The sequence below is a fragment of the Pempheris klunzingeri genome, chromosome 14 (assembly GCF_042242105.1).
Source record: "Pempheris klunzingeri isolate RE-2024b chromosome 14, fPemKlu1.hap1, whole genome shotgun sequence".
Lineage (NCBI taxonomy): Eukaryota > Metazoa > Chordata > Actinopteri > Acropomatiformes > Pempheridae > Pempheris > Pempheris klunzingeri.
The window spans coordinates 10,320,228-10,346,321 of record NC_092025.1 but is presented as its reverse complement, the minus strand read 5'-3'; the positions used below and the strand labels follow the sequence as shown (position 1 = coordinate 10,346,321).

Below are 26,094 nucleotides of genomic sequence, written 5' to 3'. Positions count from 1 at the left end.
GGTGGCACTCCATCAAGAAACACATCGGCAAGTCTCAAGGAAGCCTTCTTTTCCCCCCACTGGTTTCGAAGGAAGTCCCGCCCTACTGTGCTGTGATTGGATAGACCTTGTTATAATGACAGCCGGATTAGATTAAGTTAGCATGCTAACAGGCAAAAGTACGTTGTCTAGCATGGTAAAAATTAGCTTCATTAGTCACATTAGCATGTTTGTATGCTAAATGCTAAGCTAAAAGCACAGCTATGCTAAAGGACATCCTCACACATATATTAAGTGTGGCCTCACACAGCAGCTAGTGTGGCTGTATTAGACATGAACACAATGTATGCAGTACTAGCCATGTTGATTTATTTTTTATTTGACACTTTCAATGACATATTTAAGATATTTGTAGCATATTTGTGCAAAAGAAACTTGTAGTACCTAATCAGTTCATCTGGCTCCTTATTATCTGTTCCAAAGGATAGCCTCGCACACAATAAAACGATGGAAATGATCAAAAAGTGGAACAAGACACTTTACTACACTGGTACAAATGGTACTGAGGCGTAAATGTTCTCAGTCATTGCAGTTTTTAGGTTCTTCATTGGTTAGGACTGAATTGTAACCAGCTTTGAGGGGGAACTGCACAGAACTTGGATCACCAAGTTATTTGCATGATTCATATCTACAAAATCTGTCTGGTATTTCAGCATCTATCTAGTAGTTATTAAGTTATTTTTCATCTGTGTTTACTGCTGTGTGAGGGTAATAAACCCATTCCCTTTGAATAGGAATCAAGCACAGGAGCAGAAAATGGTATTTGGTGGAAAGGAGCCAAACATTTAAAAGCAAAACAGCCATTTTCTTACCATTACTGATATGTCATGTCTTCAGTCAAATCTTCACAGGTGCAGATTAATATTTAATATACATATTACCACCACGTTGACAGACATGACCTTCCTTTGAGGAGAATGTGTCCTCCGTCTGTGTTGCCGCTATAGAGAAGTGTGTAATACACCTTACACAAAAGTGCAAAGTGAAGAGGAAGTGAAGTGGTTTGTCTTTGCCCCTTTGAGTTTCAATTTATTTGGGAACTCATTGTCCGTATTTTCTGCTGTGTGTGCTAGCCTGACAATTTAAATTTTGTTGTACATCCTCCCATAACAAAAGCAATGAAGCTCTGCCAGTTCAACGACTACCCTACCCTAGAAAACAAATAAATGATTAATAACCAGCTTAATGCTTCAGGATTAAGATGGATAGTTTTAGGTAAACAGTCTTGAGATCAGCCTGGCTTAAACCGAGCCCTAATATGATAATAAATGGATCATTTTGTAACTGCAGGACTGACTGAGTGGCTATAAAAAAGACCTTCAGTACATTATGAAGGCTTGAGACAATAAACGGCAATGGGAAGCTCTTTTTTCAAAAGCTTTCAATGCTGCTGATGGTAACTGTGACTGTAAACTTACATGGCTTTTGGTGTAATGATGCTGCACCTCGCTGGTGTTAAAACTGTTTTCAGAACAGTACACAAAATCATCACTTCTCGGTCTGGATTTCCCCAAATACTTTTGGCAGCGAACAAAATCTGCAGCTGAAAACAGCCTGAAACTCAAGATTAGCACTGTCATTGTGGTGGAGTCGCTCCATTTTCTAACATAATAATGATAAAATGCCAAAACATAAAGCAGTAGGTCACTGTCCATACAGAGATCACTGCTATTATACATCAGATAGCAAGTAGCAACACTTACTATCCCTTCTCCTCTGCAGGGAAGCAAATACTCGCCCACACACATTTTTCCATGTCAGTCAAAGTAGCATTTGGCGGAAACCGTGCTTGACCCCTAATGCTCCCTGAGCCACAACTGTGCCACCACATCAACAGAAACTTGACCCTTCACTGGACTGGCAAGGAGGAGCCACTTAAACACTGTGAATGGTTCTGAGGAAGAACTTCACTGAATTTCAATGTTGACTTTTTGGCATAACTTAAATATCCACGATGTGGTTGCCCCACACACACACACACACACACACACACACACACACACACACACACACAGTGGTGCTTCTATATGCCATCTGTGTCTAAAGAAAAACCTTATTTAGTCATTCTCCTGCCTTTCATCCCCACTGACTGATGTTGATTCACCACATGAATCCAATCATGAATCCCAACTCTAACATGCATTCATATGGTCTATGGAAAATTTCATAAAAACAGCTGCATTCTCAATAGTTTGCAGACAGTGTTGTCTGTGCAGTGCTATTCAAGCATTGCATCAATTAAAAAAAAAAAAAAACAGAATAAAACAGCGTCTTTGTCTCTTCTGCCACAGGATCAGTCCAGGAGGGGTGACTCAGACATGCAGCCGATGCTCTCCAGGATTGCTTTTTTTTTTTTAAAGATTTGGAGCATTCACTAAGAGCAGCGGAGGATGCTGCCCTCCGCAGATCCCCTCGTGGTACCAGGGCCTGTCTCCCTCCCAGAGAATCTCAATAATGCATGTAGACAGCAGTGTTTAATCCTGCGTCTCTGAGCTTAACACTCCGTTAGCAGCCAGTGGACAGTAATGATCTCAGTATTGTGCTCACATGCTCTAGATAAACTAGGCTTTATTTTGCTGCTGAAAAATCAATTTCTTTGTGTGCTGAGCTCATGTGTCCATCAGAAATGATGACAGTGTCAGGTCAGCCTGAAACCCTCCGAACAGAAAGGAAAATGTGAAATTACACTGTGGAGACGCATCATTTATCTGCTTTCAAGGATTATACCTCTTTGTATACAGTTACTTGGACAGTATTCCTTTGTTCTTTTGCACTAGATTCACTTTGAAAGACCATTACTGCCCAAGGTAGATGTTTGGTTTAACTGATGACAGTAAATGAGGTCCACTTCCATGTTAAGTCCAGGACAAGGTTAATGGGCCTCTGGTGTACGCTGTCAGGACACAAACCGGAGTCAGAGGAGAGTCGTATTAAACATACACAGTTTTGGGGAAGTCACGGTCGCTTGACTTATTTTGCGCCCACTCATGCAAGTTTGCGTCCTGTGAAACAGGAAGAGATGACTGACTTTTGAACCTTGAGAGGATGGGTGTCGTCATCGCTCCACTCAACACTTCCACACCTATGGCAGACAGCTGCCACACTGCAGCATGAATGAGCAGCTTTTTGCTTTCTGCCACTGACTGACATCATTTTAAACTCAAGCTTGTGTGCTTTTACCATAATCAAGGCTGATGCTGCAGGCATTTGAAGCATTTAATGGTAAAAGGAAGATTGGGTCCTGATTTAGACGATCGAGATTTGATCTGTCTTCTCTTCAGGTGGAAATCGGCTTAACAGCTTAGCAGCAATTAGATGTGATCAGTAGCAAAAGTTGTGCTCTGACTGCAGCCTTATCAACTCCATCACATCAAGTTGCAGCGGCTGTTTAGTCTTGCAAGTTGATGTCGTGCCTGTTGTCTGTCAAAATTGACGACTGAAGTTGTGTAATAAACCACGTATTAGGAAAGCAGTATTTCAAAGCAGCACACTGTTTAGACATGTGACATTAAAATGATGCATAAGGTTGGAGAAACCAGCACTAACATCATGCATCCACATGCATGTTACTGCACCTCAGTGAATGTTTAACCAGGCGAGTAAACGCCCAGCTTCACAGTCTCGAGGTCAGCTGCTGTAGCGTCACTGTCTATCCTCATAGTTAAAAGCTGCATTGCCAGTTCTTACCCACACGGTCTAAATCAACTCCTAATAGTGATTGATTTTGGGAAATTTAAAGCCAGGCTCAGTCTCACTCTCATTATTGATCCCATGCAATCCTGCTACTTTTGAGATCAGGTTGCATTCCTGCTTTGCTGCAGAATATGTGACACTGAACTGCAATGCTTTTAGGAAAGTAAATGTGTATTAATGTGGCTGGATCTGATTCAGAAAATGAGTTCATTCTAATGCCCAACACTTGCTCTAGGCATCCTCAATCTTCCCTGCCGACCCCCCTCCCCGTCCCCACACTGCGGACAGTGAACTGGGCCAAGTCCAGAGGCTGCTAAGTGGATAGTACTGCAGCACTCTCTTTCTTGTAATGTGTTTTATCTGTCTTTTTCATTCAAACAGTTTGCAAACGTCAGTCTGAGCTATTGGTCCCCAAAGACACATAAGCCTGCATCCCCGGCACCTGGTGCTCAATGGGACGATTTCAAAAGGAGGATAACTGTGTCAAGGTGGAAGGGAAAAGAGCAGGTTTTTGAAACTTCAGCCATTATTGTGAGTAATATTTTGCAGAGACTGGCACTCTTGCCAATAAATATGACTATAACCCACAGTTTGATCCCATCATTGATAGTTATTCATTTCCCTGCTGTGCAAGCAATCTTAGTCACATTCTTGTCTTAAGTATTACACATGTATCATCACCACTGGAGGGAACCTGACCGCTTTTTGAATTTTGGCTATAATAATGTTTTCACAACACTTCAACATGGCACTGACAAAAGGGCAGTTAAAGTTAGTGGCAGTTATTTCCTTCACATATGGCGTCTGAAGCTAAAATCTAAAGCAAACTAAACCCGTCCTCTCATATTTTTCCTCTTGTTAGTCATGTTACAGGATATTGATGCTAAATGGATATTTAAGGCTCAGCATTACAACATCTTTTCCCCTCCAAACACGCTTATGAAGTGTCTGCAAAAAGTGTCATTGATGTACTTTTCCTGTTTCAAAGAATGGGCATGATTAGCTCCAAAAAGTCTGAGGGGGAAAATATTTCAACTGGGAGAAATGTAAAATGCCTCATCCCGCAAAAGGACCAATCAGCAAAAAGTGTCAGTAAAATGCTGTCTTTGTCTGCATCAGCTCTGCTGTATAGCACTGTTGTTATGGTTGTATGTGGAGGTCAAGCCTCCCTCTGGGCTCTGCAGAAGGATAAAGCATCATCGCAACACGATCAAATGCCTTTAATTTCAAGGAGAGAAGCCTTTAAATGTGTCCTTCAAAAATTGAAAATAAGTCTTCTGCCTAATAAATTATTAATGACGCTGGGCAAAAGAGGGCGAGGGTTACCAAGATGTTAATTATTCATTGGTTGCTCCCTTGTCCACTCTTGAACCATCGGGGATGCACACACTGACGCACACAAACCAGAGCTGATTAGTTATGATTTATATCTACGTCTGTGTCTGATTTATTTGTGCACATGCGCCTCATGTCTTACAGTAAACCAGTGTGGTTGAGGTCATCTCTTGTCTGACTTCAGTGGTATCTGGTTCAGTTTCAGTTCATTTTTGGCTGTTCTCTTAAGGAGATGAGCTCAGAAATGAAGGTGCTAACATGTAGAAGAGCCACATACTGTCAGTGAGTTGGGGCAGAATTATTTTTTGCTCATAGTGGACACATAATCACTGAACCTCCCCCTTCGGTAAATGCAAAGAGGAAATGTGCCCCTTCTATAGTATTGTCCATATTTAAACTTAACTTCCTCTTGTAACAAATAGCACAACTTAAAACTGATACAATTACAAATCTAAGCACTATTGTTTCTAACATAACCTACGTGCTGTTCTGCCACAGCAAAAGAAAGTACCTAACTCACTCTATTGTTTGACATGTTATTTGCCATGACATCAACACTGTGTGCTGGCAGAGCACCGCCACTTCCTGTGTATCTGAAAATACACCTTGTGACAAGCAATGTGTGCGATGGAGGCACAGGCAGAGCGATTTGAGGCTTGAATGAGGGAGATAGTTCTAGTGCATGTGTGTCCTTGTGTGCCTTTGGTGACTACATAAAAGCCTTATACATGTGGCACACTGTCCACAGAGTGACAGGAAGAGCAGCTGTCCCTCTGCAACCGCCATGTGTGTGAGTGTGTGCATGTGTGTGTGTGGGTGTATGTAACAGGGAAAGGAACTGACCCTCAGCTTCATGACTGTATCTATTATGTTGAAATACATTTCGCTGTTACTCCACTGTCATCAGTGAGACCAGCAGAGGACCAGGCGGAGGAAAAGAGATGACCCAATATTGCTTTAATAGCCATTTGAATTGTTACCCTAACTTGTCAACTTTTAGAGGAAGAGACGCTGACCTCCTCCGCTTCCTCACTGTCCCCATTGTCCTCCATAACGGAGCTGAGTGCCCATGAAATGGCAGCAGTGCTAACAGTATCCTCGCTCAATCCCATTTCTCAATTGGTAATCTTTGTTTACGGGAGCAAATCTCTGAAAGCCGTCTGCAGTTACTCTGAATAAGTGTTGCTTGTGACTTGAGGATGCTGTATCGACGAAAGGCCACTTCTAAATGGTTGCCATCAAACTTACAAGCTTCACTAGTGTCTATTATGATCTTAGAGGACACAAATTGCTATCATTATTTGAAGAAATACACCACAGTATCTTTTTGACTTTCACAGTGCAGGCATCAGTAAAGTCCCCCATCAGCGAGTAAATAAATTATGCCTCTTGATTTTTTTGTTTTATTTCCCGTTTTTTATATTGTAACAAGTGCAGCTTGTTACAAACAATGAAAGGTCCAAAATCCCCAATTATCCAAATGTAAAAAAAAAAAAAAGAAATCTTTACTAATATGCTCACTCCACATCTGCACATTACAGACTAGCACTTGCTGCAGTTTACAGCTTCTCTCTTGCCTGGTGGCCTTGTGTCATTTACACCAGTGGCTATGCACCTTGTGACCTACATAAAGATGAGCTGCTCATGCACCAATATGGTAACTATTAAGGTGCAGATAACGGCTGACATAATGCAGTTTTGCTGTGCTGTTATGTGCGTAGGTTACGGTCCTGAGAAGGAACTGGTTCTGCATGTCTGTGGCTTTACACTTGTGAATGAAAGCACATAGTGCGTCACCACCAGACTGCTGCGTATAATGTAAACTACTAGTGAGAACTAATGCTTGCACCGAATGATTCACTGAACCTGCTCAATTAAGTTTATCAGTGTTTGCTTGGAGGCAACATTATTATTCCTGGTGCAAATTTTTCTTCACTAAGGTAAAAAATTGACCCATGAATACTGTGACTGCAAGGCACATATTTGTGTCACATTAATTAAAATGACCACGAATAAGAGAACAGTAGCCAGACTTCATCTTAAAGAAAACATGAGATCCCCCGCTGATCCCTCCAGCCAACTTTCCTCCTGTGCAACTAAGGTCACATCTCTCAGTCACTTTCTGGTGTGCGGTTGCTGTTTGGCCCTGTGAGGGTAGACAGACTGAGAGGCATCTGCTGAAACTGCTCTCACTTCTTTATTGGGGCCATGTTTAACATGTAAATGAAACAGTTGAGGTTGCAACTTCCTCCTCATAGCTGTGACAGAACAAAGAGGACCTTCAGTCGGAAATAAATTTGCTGATAATGTCTAATATTTCATGCATTAGCCCAGGAATAGAATACCCTTCATGAGGGTATTTTTACACTCCTTTGAGCAAGAAATGTTTTCTGCCTTTTTGATCTCTATCTGCCGAGTATGGCGATGGTGCAAGCGCGAATGTTTGGTCGTGGTCTGCTTTCAGTGGCTATGAATACCCTTGAGGGCACTTCTCCTGTAATAGCAACATGGACAATGAGAAGGACCCACCGCACTGCTTAATGGTTTAATGTATGTATGACATAACTGAGAGGGCCATTGTGACAAAGGACACAAAGCTCTGTGCATTTAATCTTATAACATATAATCATGGTGTATGTTGAGGGATTTTTACACATGTGGGCTTTCTAAGTAGAGCAGATAGAAACATAGGTGTTGACAGCAGACATATGGATAAATATGTCTCATGAAGGCAGCAGCCTCCACACATTTTAGGACTATTACATCAGGGTTTTGTTATTTGAAATCCCTGGGTCAATGTCTTATTCTCTCCCTTTCTCTCTCCATAGAAAAATCATTATCAGAACTATTTCAACATCATTCACTTCAACAGATCTAAAACATCATTCATCAATAATGATTGTGTTTATTGCGCTTGGAGCACCTGTTTCTTTGTTCATCCTTGAAATCACACTTGCACAGCTGATGGATTTTGTGAAGGGGCACAAAAGGGATATTAATAATTATTACTCCTTTGTGTCATTATGACACGAGGAAATTTAACAGAATTGTTTAGTGCAAACAGCAGGTGTAAATTCATTCAGGAACATTTTGAAAGTCTTTACGTGGACATTTCAAAAAGACAACAGCTCTGTAGCTATTGAGAACTGACTCCCCAAATGCTACACATCTCATTGAATGCTCGTCACATTCATTTATGTCTGTACAGTCCACGTGACACTCTGAATAAGTCATTAACATTTTTTACATTTGTATGCTCTCTTTTTATGCTTAAAATTATGCTAAGTAGTACTGTGTGGCTAAAAAAGGACAACATGCTCAACCAGCGAGGCCTGATCTTCCATTAAGACCACTGGCCAACGGGGACAGGTGACAACAGAGAGCACGAGCTAAGAGGATCCACCCAGTGGCTTACACTGCCAGCATCCTGCCATGAGGAGAAGGCTCCGCCTGTCCAACTGCCTCCCTCACTGAGCCCCCACAGGGAGCCTGCCGGGGTGTAGCCATGCAAAATGGCTCCAAATGAGAGGAATGATACGATGCTGACTCAGACTAGAACAAAATCTGCCTGGTAACCTTGCAACACGTTCATCTGAATCTCAATGACTGAGTGCAAAAGCAGCTCAAAGTCACTTTCTTCATATCTATGCCAGATGATTTTGGACAACTTTTGCTCAAAAATACATATACATCTTGTATGGTGCGCTGAAACTGAAAGTACCTTTAGAAATACCTATTTGTAATCTGCATTTTCCTCTGATCGTCTAGTGAAGACTGCTGGTTGTGTTGAAGCTGAAGCTGAAGCTCAGAGTCATTTTAGAAGTCACAGTATCATTCTGTACAGAAATAGCACAAACTATGTGAGCTAAAGTTGAAATCCTTGCAGAAATACAGCATTAGGAGACATCAGCCTGGATCTAACATCCATGGCAGTGGTTCAGTCTTACTGCATAACTGTGCGATGGTGCTAACAAACTGTCGTCTTCATTATTTAGTGTAAAGCACACAAAGGTTATTCACTTCTTCACCTGCATTTAAAAGATAATAAAGCTCTCTTCTACAATCCTTTCTAGCTTCTTAGGATTTTGGTTTCACAGCTTTGATGTTGTTCTCTGATAGCAAAGTTTACAGTTGGCATAAACCCTGACCAAGTGAGAATTTAAGGATTATTTTAATAGCATTACTTTTTCTGCTCGATAATAAGAACCAAACATGATGAGCACATGCATACAGTCAAACTCTTTTCTCTTTTGTTTGGTGCAGGAAATAAAAGTAGGCCGATCGATTCTAGGTTCTCCTCTGACACTGCTCCCCTCCTACTCAACCTGGAATAAATAGTCCCACTGAAGGAGCATCTCATAAGAACCATGACACCCCTTGATTGTAAATTAGCTGCACTGAAAAAAACACAGAAACCTTGTGCATGTGTGCTATTTTTTGGTCATGGACATTTCAGTTCATATCTATGAACTTGGACTACCACACAATTTTCAGGAGTCTTTTTTGATTTGTTCGGAGTTTCACATATTAAACGTGTCAAATAACTGCGACACCTCCAGTTCGACTGCTGCTGGACTGAAGAACAGATTGAATCCTGATAAATTCATGCAGAAACTTCATGGCTTCAAGTGTCAAGTGTGTCAAATTTTCCCAGACTCCAAATTGTGATAAAAAATCTGACAGTAAACTAAATATCTTTGCGCTGGTCGGACAAAACATGCAATTGGAATATTTCAGCTCGAGCTCTGTGAGATTGTGATTTTAGCAGTTCATTGAGAAAATTGACAGATTGATTGATAATGAAAATTCTGAATTGAAATCGTCAGCTGCAGCCCTAATCCAAGCATCTCTTCTCTCTCATCGCCATGCACATGCAAAGCTGCAACTCCTCAACAGACAGACATGTAATTGTCATACATGTAACTGTTTGAGGTGATTCGATTATGGAAAATAATGAAAACCAACTGGTGCTAATTGCTAATTGCTAACTACTTTACCAAGAGAGTGCATTTCCATCAATCTGGCTTTGAAAGCATGTCTCTAGCAGAGAGGGCAATTAATAAAGCAGTTTGTTTTGCCAAAAAATCTATCTGTATTTTTCTTTATGAAGATAAAAAGCTAATTATGGACCACAGAAGGAACAATAGCTTCAGTTGTTATGGCCTTTGAATTAAAATTTGGTTCTTTGCACCTGTTCCATCAGATAATATACAAGTACTCTGGATTAAGGGACTGCTAGCATTAGTTTGATGATATCTTCTGTACTATTTTGATATATAGTGTAAAAGCAGTGCAGTGGATGGCAGAGGCTGAGTTGGATGAATGGGCTGCATACTGTTAGCACCGTTATGTCAGTGCACTTCACACAGACACACTTATCATTTACCATAGAGAATAGCTGAAGGTACAGTGTACAAGGTGAATTTTCATACATACACACACACAAACACCCTTAACATCCCTACTTTCAAAGTTGACCCCAATCAAAAACATCACACCCTCCTGCCAGCGTTGCCAGCATCACAAACACAAAGCCACCAAGTCACATTCAGTTATCACACGTCCTTCCTTCCATCATGTCGGCTCGAACTGCTGTTTATTGTTTAAAATGCTAAAGTCAACCACAGTGAATACCACACTGCAATGAGGAGCCATGCAGCTCAATGTAAATTAAATGGCCCGTCCTTTGAGTGCACTGGCTTATGTAAGCTGCTGCTGCTTGTCTCTTTCCTCCCCAGCTCTCCATCCCTGCCTTTCTTTCCCTTCAGCAGCCTCATCCATCCCCTGAAACCCAAACGTTTTATAAACACACAGCCCCATCCTAAATTAGAGAGTGCAGGGGGTTGTGAGGGGGGTGAGGAGGGAAGAGGAGGGGAGGGGGCTGACTCCCGCATCCCTCATTTTCTCTGCCACCTTGAAAACAACACCCCAATTCCGGTTGTGGTTCTCCATTCCATCATTGTTTGTGCACATCACATGCAGTGGTGCTACAATGCTCTTCATCCACACAAACCCCCTGCACTGCACACCGCAGCCTGCTGGCTTTTTTTGTCTTTTGATAATAAATATCTAGAAAAAAAAAATCCTGCTCCCCTTTTTGTTCCTGCATCCTCTTTCCCTCTGTCTCTCTTTCATTCTCTCAGTGTCCCTCCATGCATCCATCCATCCCTCCCCCCCCTCCTCCCCTCCCCTCCTCCCTCCACCTTGCCCTCATCTCTGAGTCCTGCAGCCTCGAGCGCTCTACAGTAAGGTTTCGCAGTGGCTTCTTGACAATGTCAAAATACTGTTTTTAAGAGAATCCTGAATCGTTGGAGAGCACACAATGGAGAGAGACAGGAAAGATGATGGGGGGTGGGGGGTGAGGGGGGGGTTAGTGTCGGGCGAGGAGGAGGTGGGGAGGGGGGGGGAAGGCCGGGGATGAAATGCGACAAAGGTTGAGAGCTGGATTCAAACCTACAATGTCGCGTGTAAATGGTATGTACAGGGCGCCTTAGCTCATGGAGTAAAATGCATTTTTAAAGAGCTGACGACAACACAATGGGCAGAGGGAGGGCAGGCTGGAGGATGATATGATAATGCCAAGCCATTATTTCATATCCTCTATGGCTCTGATACATTGTCTCTGGCTGGACTGGGAGAGCAGAGGAGCATGCCTATACAGAGGTATGTGGCACGCACGGTGTGCAGATCTATCCATCTGAATTCATTATCATCAGAGAGAGGACATGGGGAGGCTGGAATGTGAATTCTACGTGATCTCAATACAGAAAGAAAAGGCTTACCTCCACATTTCAGCTCTGCTCGACCCTGCCTTGTTTCATCCTGTTCCTCTCTGCCGACTCCCTCCCCTTCTCTCCCCATGACAGCATTTTTCTGCTATCTATCTCCTCGGTGAGGCTCTTTCTCCTCCTCCCTCAGTTCCTCCTGTCTGCCGTGCTCTTCCTCTCTCCAAAAATAAAATAAAACAACAGAACACACGCGCACTTCCCCGATCTCTGTGTCTACCGGCACCTCTATTCTGTTGTTGAAGTCAAGAGGCAGGTTGATTTGTGCTGTCCTCCTCCCTCTTTCTCCCTCTCGCGCTGATTCTATTCCATTCACATCACACTAAAGCCAACCCCCTCTTTCTCCTCCTCCTCCTCTCTCTCTCTCTCTCTCTCTCTCTCTCCCTCACACACACACACACACACATATACACACAGCTTTAACCAGCCTCTCTCTCCTCCCCCCTCCTCGTCTCCTTGTCAGAGCGAGGCTGAGGCAGTGACGGACAGCAGCGGCCAAAAGGAGAGCTCTCTGTGTCTTAAACTGAAAATTCAAAATGCCTCAGTGGCAAGTAAATTTAAAAATGTGCTGAATCAGAGACTCAAGATCGTCCTGTAACAAAATGAGACACACAGCCAGAAGTGTGGCAGATTCGATGCTGATGCAATGTTGTATCAAGATCCTCACCTCCATCAATTTCTAAATCTGTCCTCTACTAATATATTGATGGAAAGGGGCAGTCTGATTATCAAACACTCACGTTAAAAACTGAAATTTCTACACAAGGGAGATAAAGGCTCCAGAGCAGACCGAGGGGCAAAGGTTAAAATGTGTGTGACATTGTGTTTATTTGTAGAGACCTCTGTGTACTCCCCAAACGTAGTCAGTGTGGGTCGAGGCCATAACAAACAATCAACCTGCTTAAGAACAATGAGAGCGCCGGAGTGTAACAACACAGCTTGCCTTTTCCTTCCCCATCAGTCACCTTAAAAAACACATACCTGCAAAGCATCTGATGAGAGGAATCATGCTGCTTAACCTGCGCTGCAGCAGAGCCAAGTGTCCGGCACCATCCCCCTAATTACTGTATGGAGTCTCGTCCTGGCCGTACCATATGGCTGTGTGTGTTACCAGGTCAGTGGCTCTGGATTGGGGTTGGGGGCGGGGTGGAGACCCAGCCTGCGTTGTTGGTGGTGTGTGTCCTGGGGAGATAAGGAAAAATAAAAACAGAGGCACCAGTTGATAGTAGCTAAACAGTTTTCTTCAAAGAAAGAAAGAAAGAAAGAAAGAAAAGCATAGCTTGGTGTGTGTTCATCAGTGGTGTGGAGGTGTTTATGGAGTTTGTTGCTCCATCCAATATTACCAATGTATTAGTTTTAATCTGAAAAATGAGACAATACAAATGTCTAACTATTAATTACCCCACATACTACTGAGTGAGAAGGTTCAAATATTCAAACCAAGTAGAATAACACCTAACATTTCCATGTGACAATGTGCAGTTTGTGGATACCTAACGCACGTGAATTAACTAATTAAAACTCTGACCAAAGCTTTACTATTCTGACTGACTTTCCAGGATTTTCCTGTACAATCTGCACTTCACATACCGCTGTTTATGGTGAATACAGTTTTCAGCCCTTGAGCGTGATTTGTGATGGTCTGAGCCTCTTAAACTGTTAGTCACACCAGAGATCATTTAGTAAATGAAACAGCACCACAACTCAACAATCAGTGCTACAGTGACACCGTGTGGAAATGTTCCACGACGTCTCTCACAGTGCTCACAGGAACACAGGTTTCTTTCTTAAGTTTTGTCCCTCCTATATATCTATTACATTTATCAGACATCACATGCTAAAAGAAAACAAAGTTCTTTCTCAAAATGTATTTTCATTTTAATTACAACTAGAATGCCAGGATGTTTTTTTAGATATTAGTCTGTCATTTCTATGATTTATGCCATAGATCATATTCTATTAATGTATATTTTATAACAATCGAAGTCATTCATCTGTGTAATGGCCACAACCCAGCAACATTATTATTATTTTTTTTTTTTACTGTACTGAAAAACAAACAAACTTGATTCATTCATTTTGTCTACAAAATTGTAGAAAGTGGTGATACTGCTGATCATAAGTGAAAAGCTGAAAACTTTGTAATTTTGTAACTTTGTACTTGTATCTTGTGCTTGAAAAAAAACACATAATAAACTGTTGCCTATTAATTTTCGGTTGAAATAAACAATGAATGGACTGATTGTTTCAACTCTAGTGTACATCAGGGATGTTAATAATTAACCGTTTAACTGTTAGAACAGTTTGAAAATATCAATGTTTCTCATAGACTGTAGGTAAAAAGTATATAAACACTATAAGGCAGCAACAGTATAGTGTTAATCAACACGTTATATTAACATATGAGATAGATGTCCTCTATCTCATGTGTGGCACAGGGTGGCACAGGGAGAACCAGAGCCTGAACCTGTCTCACAGTGTTTGAACAAGTGTGTTTGTTCTGGCTACCATTTGCTACATATTTCATTAATCTATTTCATATATTTTTAGAGAGAGAGAGAGGAAGATGGTTACATACGTCTGCTCTGCAGTGCTGGTTTGTGAAGAGGAGCAATGAATCATATCGTGGCCTCTTGTCTCATGTGCTAATGTTCCTCTTGTGTTTATCAACCCTGTACTTTTGCTGCTTTATATTGCTTGTATACTTTGTACCAGCACTCTGTAAGCAGCATTAATATTTAATATTAAGTGCTTAACTGATATTATTAGTCTGTCTTAATTCATATTGTCGACATCCCTAATGTATTTATAATATTTGTGAGTTTTATTAGGAAATAACACCTGGAGCCAGAAATAAAACGCTCATACTTTGATCTCAGAGGTCCACACAACACAGACTGTGCCACCAGACAGGATTCAGGATGAGGAAATGTACTAAGAGTCAGGCAGGCTTCCCAAATGAGTAATGTGGGGAGGATATTAGATTAGTGTGAAATTCCTCTCAGTCCTCATGGGCACTCGTGTGGCTCTGCCAGGTGCACAGAGAAAATGGGTGTGATGTGATGTGATGTTGGAAGAGGATTCACCAGAACAGAGAAGAGTATAGAGAGACTAATACCTGCACGTCCATTTTGAGCAGACAGGAACCAGTGAAGACGCATATGTCCCTGCAGATAGAACAGCATGTTAGTGAAGGTTTCACACAACTAGTTTTTGGAGTTTGGACTATCAACTGTTTGCCTACCTTGATCTTTCCAGCTGTGAAGGTGTGGCTCAGCAGCAGCCTAGAAAACTGTTCAATAGACTCACTGATGTAGAAAAGACTTGGGCTGTAGTTGTTATATGTCTATCTGTAGCTTGGATAACCAAAATTGATCCAGTGCTGCAGTGTGTCTATTCGTTGTTTACATCTATTTACTAAGGCCAGGTTGCACTATTAAATTTTCCCTTCCACAAGCATCCCTCTTGCCTAATTTTTTGTCTGTGGTTTTCACTTTGGTAATACAATTTTGCACACCCAGCGAAGGAAATCCATAATGTTGCCCCCTGGTGGCCATTACACAAACTTGCATGCTGTTAATCGTATAGCATTGATTTCATTTTTGTGCATCTGTATGTTTGCAGATTATCATGTTGAACATTTAGACCATACACAGCTCGGTGGGGGTGTTTATTTTACAGAACTATCACAGGATCTCTGTACTAATGTTTACCTGCATTCAGCCCAGTCAAACACCTGGTTCTCAGGACTTTGAGCTGATAAAAACAGTGTCCTGGAGGGGAAAGACTCACATTTAAAGACAAGGTCAAGGCACTTTTAGGGTTTTTAAGATATTTTTTTTTATCAATTCAACAAGCTTTTCATATCAAATGTTCAAATCATACTCTCAACTGTGTTTCACTTAAAGATATACTGAATCATTTCAACAGGGTAAATTCAACATGTAAACATAAAACACAAACTGAAAGTAAGATATCACTTGTATGTCTTCCTGTTGATATTGTGCGGCCAGTTTGTTTAACATTTACTCATAATAAAAAAAAACCTAAAGACACCTGTACAAAAAATTTACATTCCTCTAACAGTTCAACATGGCTTCTGTCTGCTAAGTGTTTTTTTTTTTTTTTTTACAATCAGGTTCAGTATATACATGTACAGGGAACGTGTTAATTGATTTGTCTCATTGCACACTGTACAGACGATCATGACAGGGATTATCTAAAAAAAATGGAAGAAATGTTCACCTGAATGGTCACCAACAAAAGAGCATAAATATGTCCAACTATTTAAAATAAAGGGAAATGAGCAGAACGACTGTACAAGATTACAAACCTGAATTTGATCATGCTGTGGCAACTGTAGGTCTTGATGTCTAGGTTCGATTTTTTCCTTCGTCTGAACTCCCAGTTTAAAACACTCACAATACATAAGTCAATGAGTTCATAAGTGTGAGTGGAAATAAAACCATGTTTATCAAAACTGTTCAAACGTGTACAAAGAAAGTGGCATTGGTGAGATGTTTTAAGCCTGCAACCTTTCTACAAAGAAATCCTAGTCAAAGACAGAAAGTGAATACATTTTTGGAGTGATTTAACAAGTGCTAAAAAGTTAAAGTAAATTCTTCTTAAATCTGAGTTGTATGAACAACTGAAGTGATGCTATTGGAGAGACACAAGGAAATTTGAACCACGTTTACAAAACGAACCTCGTGGGACAGATCGTTTTGTGTGGCAGAAACAAAGGCTAGAGAGAGAAACACACACTTCTGTTTGTGTTGGTCAAAGCAACAAGAAACAACCAAAAAACACGTTTCTTGTTGAATTGAGGGAACAGAAATTCCCTGTGTGGTTTTTACATGAATGTGTACTTGATGAGGCAAATCGCTGTAGAACTCAAATTATTATTCATAAAACCACCATCTTGTTTTTACAGATGGTGTGTGTGTGTGTGTGTTTGCCATGTTAGGCTTTAATTTACACTATTAAACAGACACCTAATGTCACTTTTAACGCACTGTTGGTCATAAACAGGATCTTTTACACAGTAGGTAAGTTTTGGTGGCGTCAGCGTCAACCAGTCTCTCATTTGTCCCCAAGCTTTTTAAATTCACAATATATAATGAATATTCACAATAAAAGCTTATGCATCTCAAGTGACATTTTGTGTTCACCGTTTCTTATCTGAACAGGAGTCCTGGGTTGTCCATGAGATAGCTTGGCCAAAAAAAAAAACCAAAAACATTTATCTGATCCACTGTTCGTTTCAAGTCTGCTCTCTGGCGGTTGGGGAGGGTCCTCGGTGAACCAGGCCGTGACTCTACCACTTGCCCCTCTTGCTCCAGTCCTTGGGTGTGAAGTGAAGGCATTTTGGATCTATGCGCAAGTGTCTCTTCTGCATCGCTCTTTCATGTCCATCCACAATGTCCTCTGAAAGAGTCAGGATGTACTGACCCTGGAGTCAAGAGACACGACAAAGCCAACATTTCAGACTGAATGTCACTTCACATTTTCTATAGCACATATATTTGGGCTAAATAACCACATCTGGTTGAATCAATATGGGGGCGCACTGGATACCACTTGTGTTTTACATTAGTACAAGTATTGATTACTAATACATTTTCACACCACCAACCAAAACATCCATCAAATTGCAAGATTTTTATTCTCAAATGTAAGATGCAAAACTTGTCTTGGCTAACATTTGAGTGGAAAGTTCTTTACAGACTAACAACATAAAATAATGTATTCATCCAGTATTGTGTCTGTTCCCTCTGCTGTTAATCCATTTATTTTCCAGTTAAAGCAAAGTCTTCCAGAAAGCCTTCCAGGTCAAGTGAATGGCTGAAAAACCTCTTATCTGGAGGCGGACGAACTGTTTAACAGTCAATTAACACCTTAAAATCGTGACTAATACACCACCATGCTATATATGCTCATTCAATCAGAAAGGGCAGGGTTGAGAGAGCCGGAAAATAATGGGACATGGTGCTGGTTTCTCACCTTGTAATAGTTGATGAGGTTGAGGTACTGAAGTGTTGAAATGACGTCCTCTTTCTTTACACTTGTGATCTCGCTGATCTCACTAGAGGGTTCGAAGTAAAGGTCAAATAAAAAGGGAACAAATCATTACACGGTCGTTCTGAAAATGATTCCTGGGAGACAGTTAAAGGTTGAGATAAGATGCCAGCGGTCACATACTTGATGGTAATCTGCGGCCTCTCTCCATTGTCAGGTTTAAGGTCCATGAGAATTTCCAAGATGGTCTGGGACCAGTAGGAGCGGTAGGACAAAAGACCGAGGTCAGAAAGGGGTTTTTCAGGAGTGCCCGTCTTCCCCTCTACTTTGGACAGCTCGTAACCTGACAAACACAAATAAAGGGAACAGATGATCAGCACAACTCAAGTGAACGCAGAAAATGTACAATTACCTACTGAACTTTGTGCCGCTGCTTTTGATACTACACTTACTGAACTCAATGAGCAGTTTGCCATAGCCCCTTCGTTGGTAGGGAGGCAAGGTCAGGATACAGGCAACGTTATAATCTTCAGTCGACTCTTTTTCCTGCACACACAGAATATAAATTGAGTTTAGCCCTGGTTTGACAGAGGACTGATTTCTAGCTGACCTGTAGCTCAAAATTTCATTGCACAATTTGTATACCTTAGAGAAGTAGCCCACTATGTGGAAGCCTTTGGAGTCATACTCTGTCATTACATAGAAGAGGAAAGGGTCTGTGTCGTAATACAAGGTTTTGTGGTCCAGGAAACACTTAGCGAGTAAACACAGGTTCTGGGAATACGTCTGGAAAAATATAAACAGACATATATCAATCGAAAACATAATAAAAACATTGTTTTGTCATGTTGTAAAACAAATGTTGAGAGAGGAGAAAAAAATATCACCAACTTTGTTTTTCCTGCCGTCAATCTCAAAGAATGAGATGGTGCCTTTGCGGTAGATCTCGTTGCCTGGAGGATGCCTTAGATTACATTTTGTCTGTCAAAGATAATAAGACAGGAGGATGAGAGCAACGTGCAACAATTTAAGCAGCAACACATCGAGGGCTTTAGCTGGTGACACACTGATGGCTCTTACCAAATGCCTCTGGAGACACTTCAGACTTTTGAGGTACTTGAGACAGAATTCACAGAGGTAGAGGATGGGCAGTGTGGTGAGTTCCTGTGGGTACGGTGAGAAGTACCAGGGCTTCAGTCTGTGACGTCCTAGCTCTATACACTCTATGTTTTTCATCCGGGTGACAATGTCGTCATGGCTGCGGTCGGACACCAGACTGCCTGTCATGCGGGGTGCAGATGGGATGCCATCCGAACTGTCCTGGGAATCCTGGTGGTAAACAATGTGGACATTAGACACTCTTGCTATAGTTATCTGATTAAATGGAGTACAGATACTTTTTGATTTTTACATATTTAGTTCTCATTCAATAAGCAGCATGTATAATCACAGTGGGCGTACATGTTACCAGCAGTGCTAAACTTGGGTCTGAGGTAAGCAGCACCTCTGTTTTATTGGACCCACTAAAGGCACAGGTGAATCTGGACAGCAACACACAATCAACGGGTAATAATAGGAAATAAAACAGACCTCTGGTGGTGGTAGAAAGACACTGGCACTTTGAGGCTTGTTATACTGCAAAACCTTTATCATCTAGCAAGAAAAAGACACAAAAAGATGGGCTTTTGGAAACTAAAGAGGGGAATACATGAACAGTGTGGTTCAGGGGCAGATTGAAAGCAACATTGAACTTCAGTGTAACATTTGTAGTTTTAGTACATTCTATGGTGGGTTCATCATTCAATCATAGGTAGTGATAGAGAAGTTAGATAATGAATGAAGACTGAGGGAGAGAGCAAACACAAATGTTAGACCAATTATTTCATGTGGGTGTAACAGATTGCTTTGTTAACTTGAAGGACGAACCCACTGGCCACTGTCATCAGACATGATGTGAGAACATGGGAGGTCAGCTGTAGCAATTTTCTGCTCATGTGGATCATGTCGAGCAGCTCGACAGAGCAAACAGACAATCAAATTCCAGCAGTGGTTTGACCTGCTAAGTTTGGTCATTGTTATGCCTCATTTAGCCACAATGAATTTTTCTTCTGTGTGTATAACGGCCTTGTTCCACATACTTGATCAAAATGGACCAAGTTACAATCTACTCTTTTGTTATGTTACACCACAAATCTCTACATTCACTATAGATTATCTTATCAAAGGTCATAAACACTTTGAAATAAAAAAATCATAAATGAAGGATCTCCATAATATAGGATGAATTGGAAGTCACATAATGTTTTATAATACACTCAAAATAATACACTCAGTAATACACTCAAAATGTAAATAAATATTCCCTGTTGTACAGTTGCAATTCTTAGTTCAGTCATAGTACTACGAAGATGCAAAATAAACCATGTCAACTCATCACGAAACACACAAAAAAACCCACTCAAACAGTGGATGCTGAAAAATGAAAATATATGAACATTCGGTCCATAATGTATATGTATATATATATATATATATGTAATATGCTCTACAGGATACAGTTGTCATTCAAAAATGTTAAAAACACAAAGGAACAAAATCCGTTACTCTGGTCCAGCAGCGAACAGAGTAAATAACATTTTGCAGTAAAATCTTACACCTATAACAAATGGAAGACACAGTTAAAAACCAGGCAGCATGTTAAAAGAATAGTAAAAGAAAAGTGATAGATGATCGTGTGTATTTGTTTTACTGTGAAATTTATGGTTCAATAATCAAACTAAACAAGGTCTTAAAAAAAATGATTTTAGGCTCACAAACCAAACATATTAATACAGGAAGTACTTGTGGTCTTTTTTTGCTTTTAACGCAGTTATAAATGCTGAAGGACTATGATGTTGAATTGGTGCCGCTACTGTACATCAATATATAATTGGCCTACCTGAAGTGAATTTATGTGTGCTACAAATGTATATTAGTTAAAAATCATGTATCTTTAAAGCCTCTGAAATATGGTATACATTTGAAAGAAGAAAATAATAAGCTGACTGTAAAGATGAAAACCACTAAAGGTACATACCTCATCAGTTCCCCCACAATTCGCTTTTCTCTTCCTGCCGGGCTGCGAGGGGATGAGACGTCGGGCAGTGCCGTTCTGTCATTGTAAAGAAATAAGTTAGTCAATTAGGAGTCATTAGTCAACAATAAGAGGCTTCAACCCAAACATTTAGGAACCTGAGAGGATTTCCTTTACCGTTGTGAGCGAAGAGAGCTGGTCATGGTCTTCGCGGGTCTTAAAGGTGTTGGTCTCCCTCACAGCAGGAAAAACAGATGCCTGAGGGGCTTCAGCTGAACTTGACAGGGAGGGCACGGGGGTGGCCGGGGATACCTGAGTCACCATGGGGACGGCCTCTACTTTCCTCTTCTGCAGCAAACAAACGTTGTTAGACATTCGGCTTAAAATGAAGACAGACAGATCAAACACTTGAATACAGAAGCAGAATTTTTGTTTTGGAAAACAACATTTTGTGATTTTTAGCCAGGTAGGACGCATGTGTCTAAGTTTCAAAATAACACAACAAAGTAATGTTTAAAAGCTGGGTAATCCAGGTTTATTTTATGACTTGTGCCGTCTTAGTATTGCCTGCAGTTTGTTCACTATTATGAACAAACACTGTGTCTGTTTTAATGGCCACAGCATCAATCAATTTAAGTAGGTTTTAACTATTTCAAGCTGTCTGCGGGTTATTCTAGTCTGATGTAAATTCCACCCTCTTCAAACCTGGTATTAAGATGTGACAGGCACAGATCTGCTGCAACTGCACTGGCTTTATGCTTTCAGATAAATGTGCATATTCAGAAGTCTCCTCCCCTCCCCAACATGTGAATCAGCAGGCATCAACAACTTTAAACATTTTTTCCCCTGTTGTGTGATTTTTTTGTGTGTTAGCTGCCTCAGAGCATGTGGTTAGTTAAAATTTTCATTTGCAGACAATAAAAGCTTGTAGAATAACCCCTCTTCAGCAGTTAATGACATTACTACACAGACAGAGAATGCTGGCTACCTTGACGGATTTGAAGTTGTGACATGGCTTGACAAGTCCAGTGCAAACACCTGACATAAATTTGGATACACTGTGTGCTAAACCACTTCCGGGTGTGATCTGCACGACTGGATCACCATCTTCCTTTTTTGTGTTGTTTATTTCTGGATTTCCATGCAGTTCAGCATGACCCGATAGCTGTATAATCACACAAGATGCATGTTAACACCAGGTTTGAACAAGGCCTCAGTCATTTTCAGAATGGGTAAATTCAAGTTGTACCGGTGTGGGGAGGGTTTTGCCTCTGGAAGGAGCTGTGGCAGGTTGTAGGTTGAGATCTAGACTCTTCCTCTGAATTGAACAGAAAGGAAGAGAAGTAAGGGACGTTAACTGACAGTCATATTAACCCTCAGGTTAATACTCAGGTGTTCACTGCACAAACAGTCTAAATAGTGTATTAATAACAATTAATACAGCATTAGTGACTTAATGGCAGTAATTTGGAAGCAAAATCAGATCTGGGGAAGTAAATCAGGATCAAACTAAAATTTAAGAATGAAAACTGATGATTCCAGTGTTTTGCCACCATCGCTCAAGCACCATATTACACATTGTAGGTGATTAGAAAGTGAACATGATTGCTAATATCTTGTAGCTGTCTTGGGTTTTTCTGCCCAGCAAACCAACCACCAGTAAAAATTATTAACACATAAAAACATGGTTATTCTTTGCTACAAACTACATCATACTGGTTATGATTTCCACTCATATCCACAATATTCATTACACAGTAATAGAGAATGACAACTTAAAGTCTGTTAGTGTGAGTATCTTGAAGCAACACAGATGGTCAGCTAGTCTGAAACATGACTGACTAATCTCACTTGTAGCTGTCAAACACGCTGGGCTGTAAAATGTGGGCTCAAACTGTATAAACTGCTGCCTTCTTACAGTAAAATGATGCTGCCAAACCTGAGTGCACTGTTGCAATGTTTGGGGGCCCCGAGATAAACATTTGCCAGTGTAGCATAAGCTTACCACTTCTCTCTCTGGTGAACTAGGACGGGAGCCAGGCAGACCATTCTTGGTTGGCGTTTTAGCTTCTTTCTTAGGGAACTGAAGCTTCTTCATGTCCAGCCTGTCCCCTGTGACCCACTCATCCAGGCGCTTGTTGACTTTTAACACAAGCAATTTTACACAAACAAAAACACATTTGCTATGATGTTTCTAGGGAACACATTTCTGCTTACCAAGTGTCTATAAAGATGAAAATATGAAAAAAGAAGAAGTAGTAACAGATACAATACTCACAGTCAATGTAGTGAACATAGTAAAGCTTTCTCGCAGAGACTTCCTTCACACTTAGAATTTCAGCCAATGCTGTAAGAAAACCAGGGAAAAGCAATCAAATTAAAACTTGCAATGAACTGACTTCAGATTAAAATGTATTTTGATGGACCTCCACAAAATATGCTGCTGAAACATCGTAGATATACCGCCATGTCAACAGACATTAAGGCTTCATGTACCTTTCACTAAACTATGGGAGCAAGCAGTGCTGAATAAATGCTCAATGCTTAATTAATCGACTGGCAGGAAATTAATTGCATAAATGCCAAACATTGGTTTCAAGTGCGTTGAATTGATGCTTTATATTATTCTGCATATCTTAAATTCAAAATAATAACAATAAAAAACAAATCAAAAAGCGTAAGTTGCAGCCCTAGTTGAAAGACAACTGAAAGGTGTCATGACATACGAAAACATACAGGATAATATAATAAAATGTATGAACTGAATAAATTAAGTTCATCTTTTGGTCTTAAGAAATTACATAATTCATATTCTGATACACTCCCACTCATATTCCATTATATCACACTTATACGTACACATGCAACCTGTGACAAGAGGTGATGAATAGTTACTGCTTTGATTTCAAGGGTCAAAAATAAGCCAAAAGATTTAGGAACAACTGCAAGAAAAGCCACTTGAATGTGTTTTAAAAAGCATAAAGTTTGTACAGATTCATGCTGCGATATCATAATATTCATAATAATAATAAAGGTGCCTCAATGAGCTGTTTCAGATTTGTAAACAACAGCTTGATGACAGATTTCCTGTTAAAATATATTTTACAAAAATGACTTTAGCAGTTGGCTGCGTTATGCCTAGTTCGGTGTGACAGTGGCTTTTGGCATAAATTGATATAAAACTGATTCCCACAGTGGCGGCACAGCTACCATACATGTGAGAGTGGTGTTTACAGTGAGCTTACAGTGGAGGCCGCGGCGTCTGTTAACAACAGCTGAGGCTCGCTAACGCTAGTTAGCATTAGCTAGCTTAGCACTGGAAAAACAACCGGACAATACTTACGCCATTCGTCCTCATGTTCTTGGTTTTTACGAAGAACGGGGAGGCGACAGCCCTCAACAATCTCGACCTGTAGAAAACATTGCGTTAATTTACACCCTGAAACTGGTCACTGTCTCTAAATTAAAATTATGTATCTCGAAAACCTACCGAAGATGAGTTATCCGCCATTTTCGTCATCTGTGAGAGCAGGAGCGGGGTGTTGTGGGAAAATGCCGGTCCACATCAAAGATGAAAAACACAGAAAGATGGCGAGCCGAGGACGAAGGCACAGAGCGGAAGTCGGAAAACCTAACCCGGAAGGAGGAAGTAGGGGTCTATGCCGTAGTCTTTTCCAAGAGGCTGTAATGTTATGCTATCTGAACTTTGCTGAAGGTTTTTATCAATAGTCCATGTTTTGGCAGGGTGAGTAACTTTGGAACAAAGTTCAGAAGAGTGCCAAAAATCTATTTACTCTCACTTTTCAATGGCATGATTATCCCCTTTATTGATTAAAAATGGGATAAATTTGGTTGAAAGATCAAATCTGTAGGCGTTTAGGTTACAGTTGTTTTAACAGCCATTTCATTAATAGTCATTTAAGTTACTATGCTGTCCAAAAGCTTGTATAACTTGGAAAATTGGAAGCTGACATATATGCTAGTAAGAGATAATGGCACAAGAGACACCACGGGTTATGTTGCAAATAAAGAGCATTGCCCCACATTTTACATCTCGCTTAATGAGCTGGGCTCCTTTAATGCACCCTGGAAATTCCCCCAGAAATGCTACCCCATCAGTTAGGTGGCATGTTTACAGGTGACATCAGAGATGCGATAAACACCCAATTCCAGATTTTTAACATCTAATTCTTAAACAGGACATCTGCCATTATTCCACATTTTGCTACCTATGCATCATTTTCTAGGGAAAGGTCCCGGGAAAGCCTCTCTGGAGGAGCCCCTTGTGGTATCCCTCACACTTATAGGCATATCGATTATGTATAGACTTTCATGGATCAGTTTCATCCTCCAGTGCCACTGACTGCCACCACGGACTAGATCTGCTGCAACTTCTTCGCTCTTGAAACTTCCTGGTACAGCTTTTCATCCTGCTCTGTTTGCACTGGCAACTTCTGTCTTCTACCCCAATTGACTCACTAGCTCAGAGGCAGAGAATGACACCTCTTTGACTTAGTGTTAGGAGGTGGCTGCAGCTCTGGCAGAATTGTTTCCTCAGAATTGACAGCACAAATCCATGCATCCCTGTGTGAGCTGCTGGGAGGCCAAAGGCACCAACCCTCAGACCTGATTTCCACAGAACATGCTCTCTAATCTGGAACTGAACCTGTCCTTGATTCATTAGTGATGTGTGATTCCCAGCTGACCAGCCCCAAGTCAGCCCCTCATGGTGATGGAAACAAAAGAGGTGATGTCAATCTGTTCACAGCCGTAATGACAATATTTCTAATTGTAAAAACCTTGTCCACATCCAGGACCTAGTAGGTGGTTGAGGCTGGAGCAGTCAGCGTGCTCCTTACAGAACGTGTTCTCTTCCAAGGAGACATTTCTGACAAGAGCATCTCCGCTGTGTTGTGATAACAGCTTGTGTCACCTCGCCAGGGCTTTGACCAAGTGCATGCCAATGATAGCAGTAGTCCTCTTAGCCCTGTTGTTTGTTAGGATGCTTGTGACTTTAGGTGTCTTAGAGTTGCCCCTCTCAACACAAAGTGTAACTCTGACTCGAAACTTCCGCAACGCTATTCGAAAGATGTATGACAAGGTTGGTTGTGCTGCCCCAGAGGAGCTCAGAGCGTACACCATCAGGAACTT

At 41.0% G+C, this 26,094-nt stretch overlaps 2 protein-coding genes across 7 annotated transcripts in view; both read right to left on the bottom strand.

Moving 5' to 3' along the window:
* Nucleotides 1–12,970, bottom strand: part of sipa1 (signal-induced proliferation-associated 1) — a 33,261-nt gene extending 20,291 nt beyond the window's left edge. For 4 of the 6 annotated variants that reach the window (XM_070843125.1, XM_070843132.1, XM_070843130.1 and 1 more), the window contains exon 1: nt 11,850–12,012. The gene's annotated coding sequence lies outside the window, so the exon portion shown is untranslated. Of the gene's footprint in view, nt 1–851; nt 958–11,849; nt 12,013–12,833 lie in introns of those variants that run through there. The other 2 variants (XM_070843128.1, XM_070843129.1) reach the window with 2 other exon arrangements.
* A 3,517-nt stretch (nt 12,971–16,487) lies between these two features.
* Nucleotides 16,488–24,479, bottom strand: LOC139213134 (histone acetyltransferase KAT5-like). The gene is made up of 16 exons (XM_070843763.1): nt 24,434–24,479; nt 24,287–24,353; nt 23,222–23,290; nt 22,949–23,085; nt 22,193–22,261; nt 21,932–22,108; nt 21,121–21,291; nt 20,947–21,021; nt 19,461–19,523; nt 18,951–19,199; nt 18,762–18,851; nt 18,516–18,656; nt 18,323–18,416; nt 18,054–18,213; nt 17,856–17,937; nt 16,488–17,304 (listed from the first exon to the last, which is right to left on the bottom strand). The coding sequence occupies exons 1-16, from the start codon at nt 24,461–24,463 to the stop codon at nt 17,170–17,172; spliced, it is 1,809 nt and encodes a 602-aa protein (XP_070699864.1). The 5' UTR covers nt 24,464–24,479; the 3' UTR covers nt 16,488–17,169.
* Nucleotides 24,480–26,094: the final 1,615 nt, after the last annotated feature.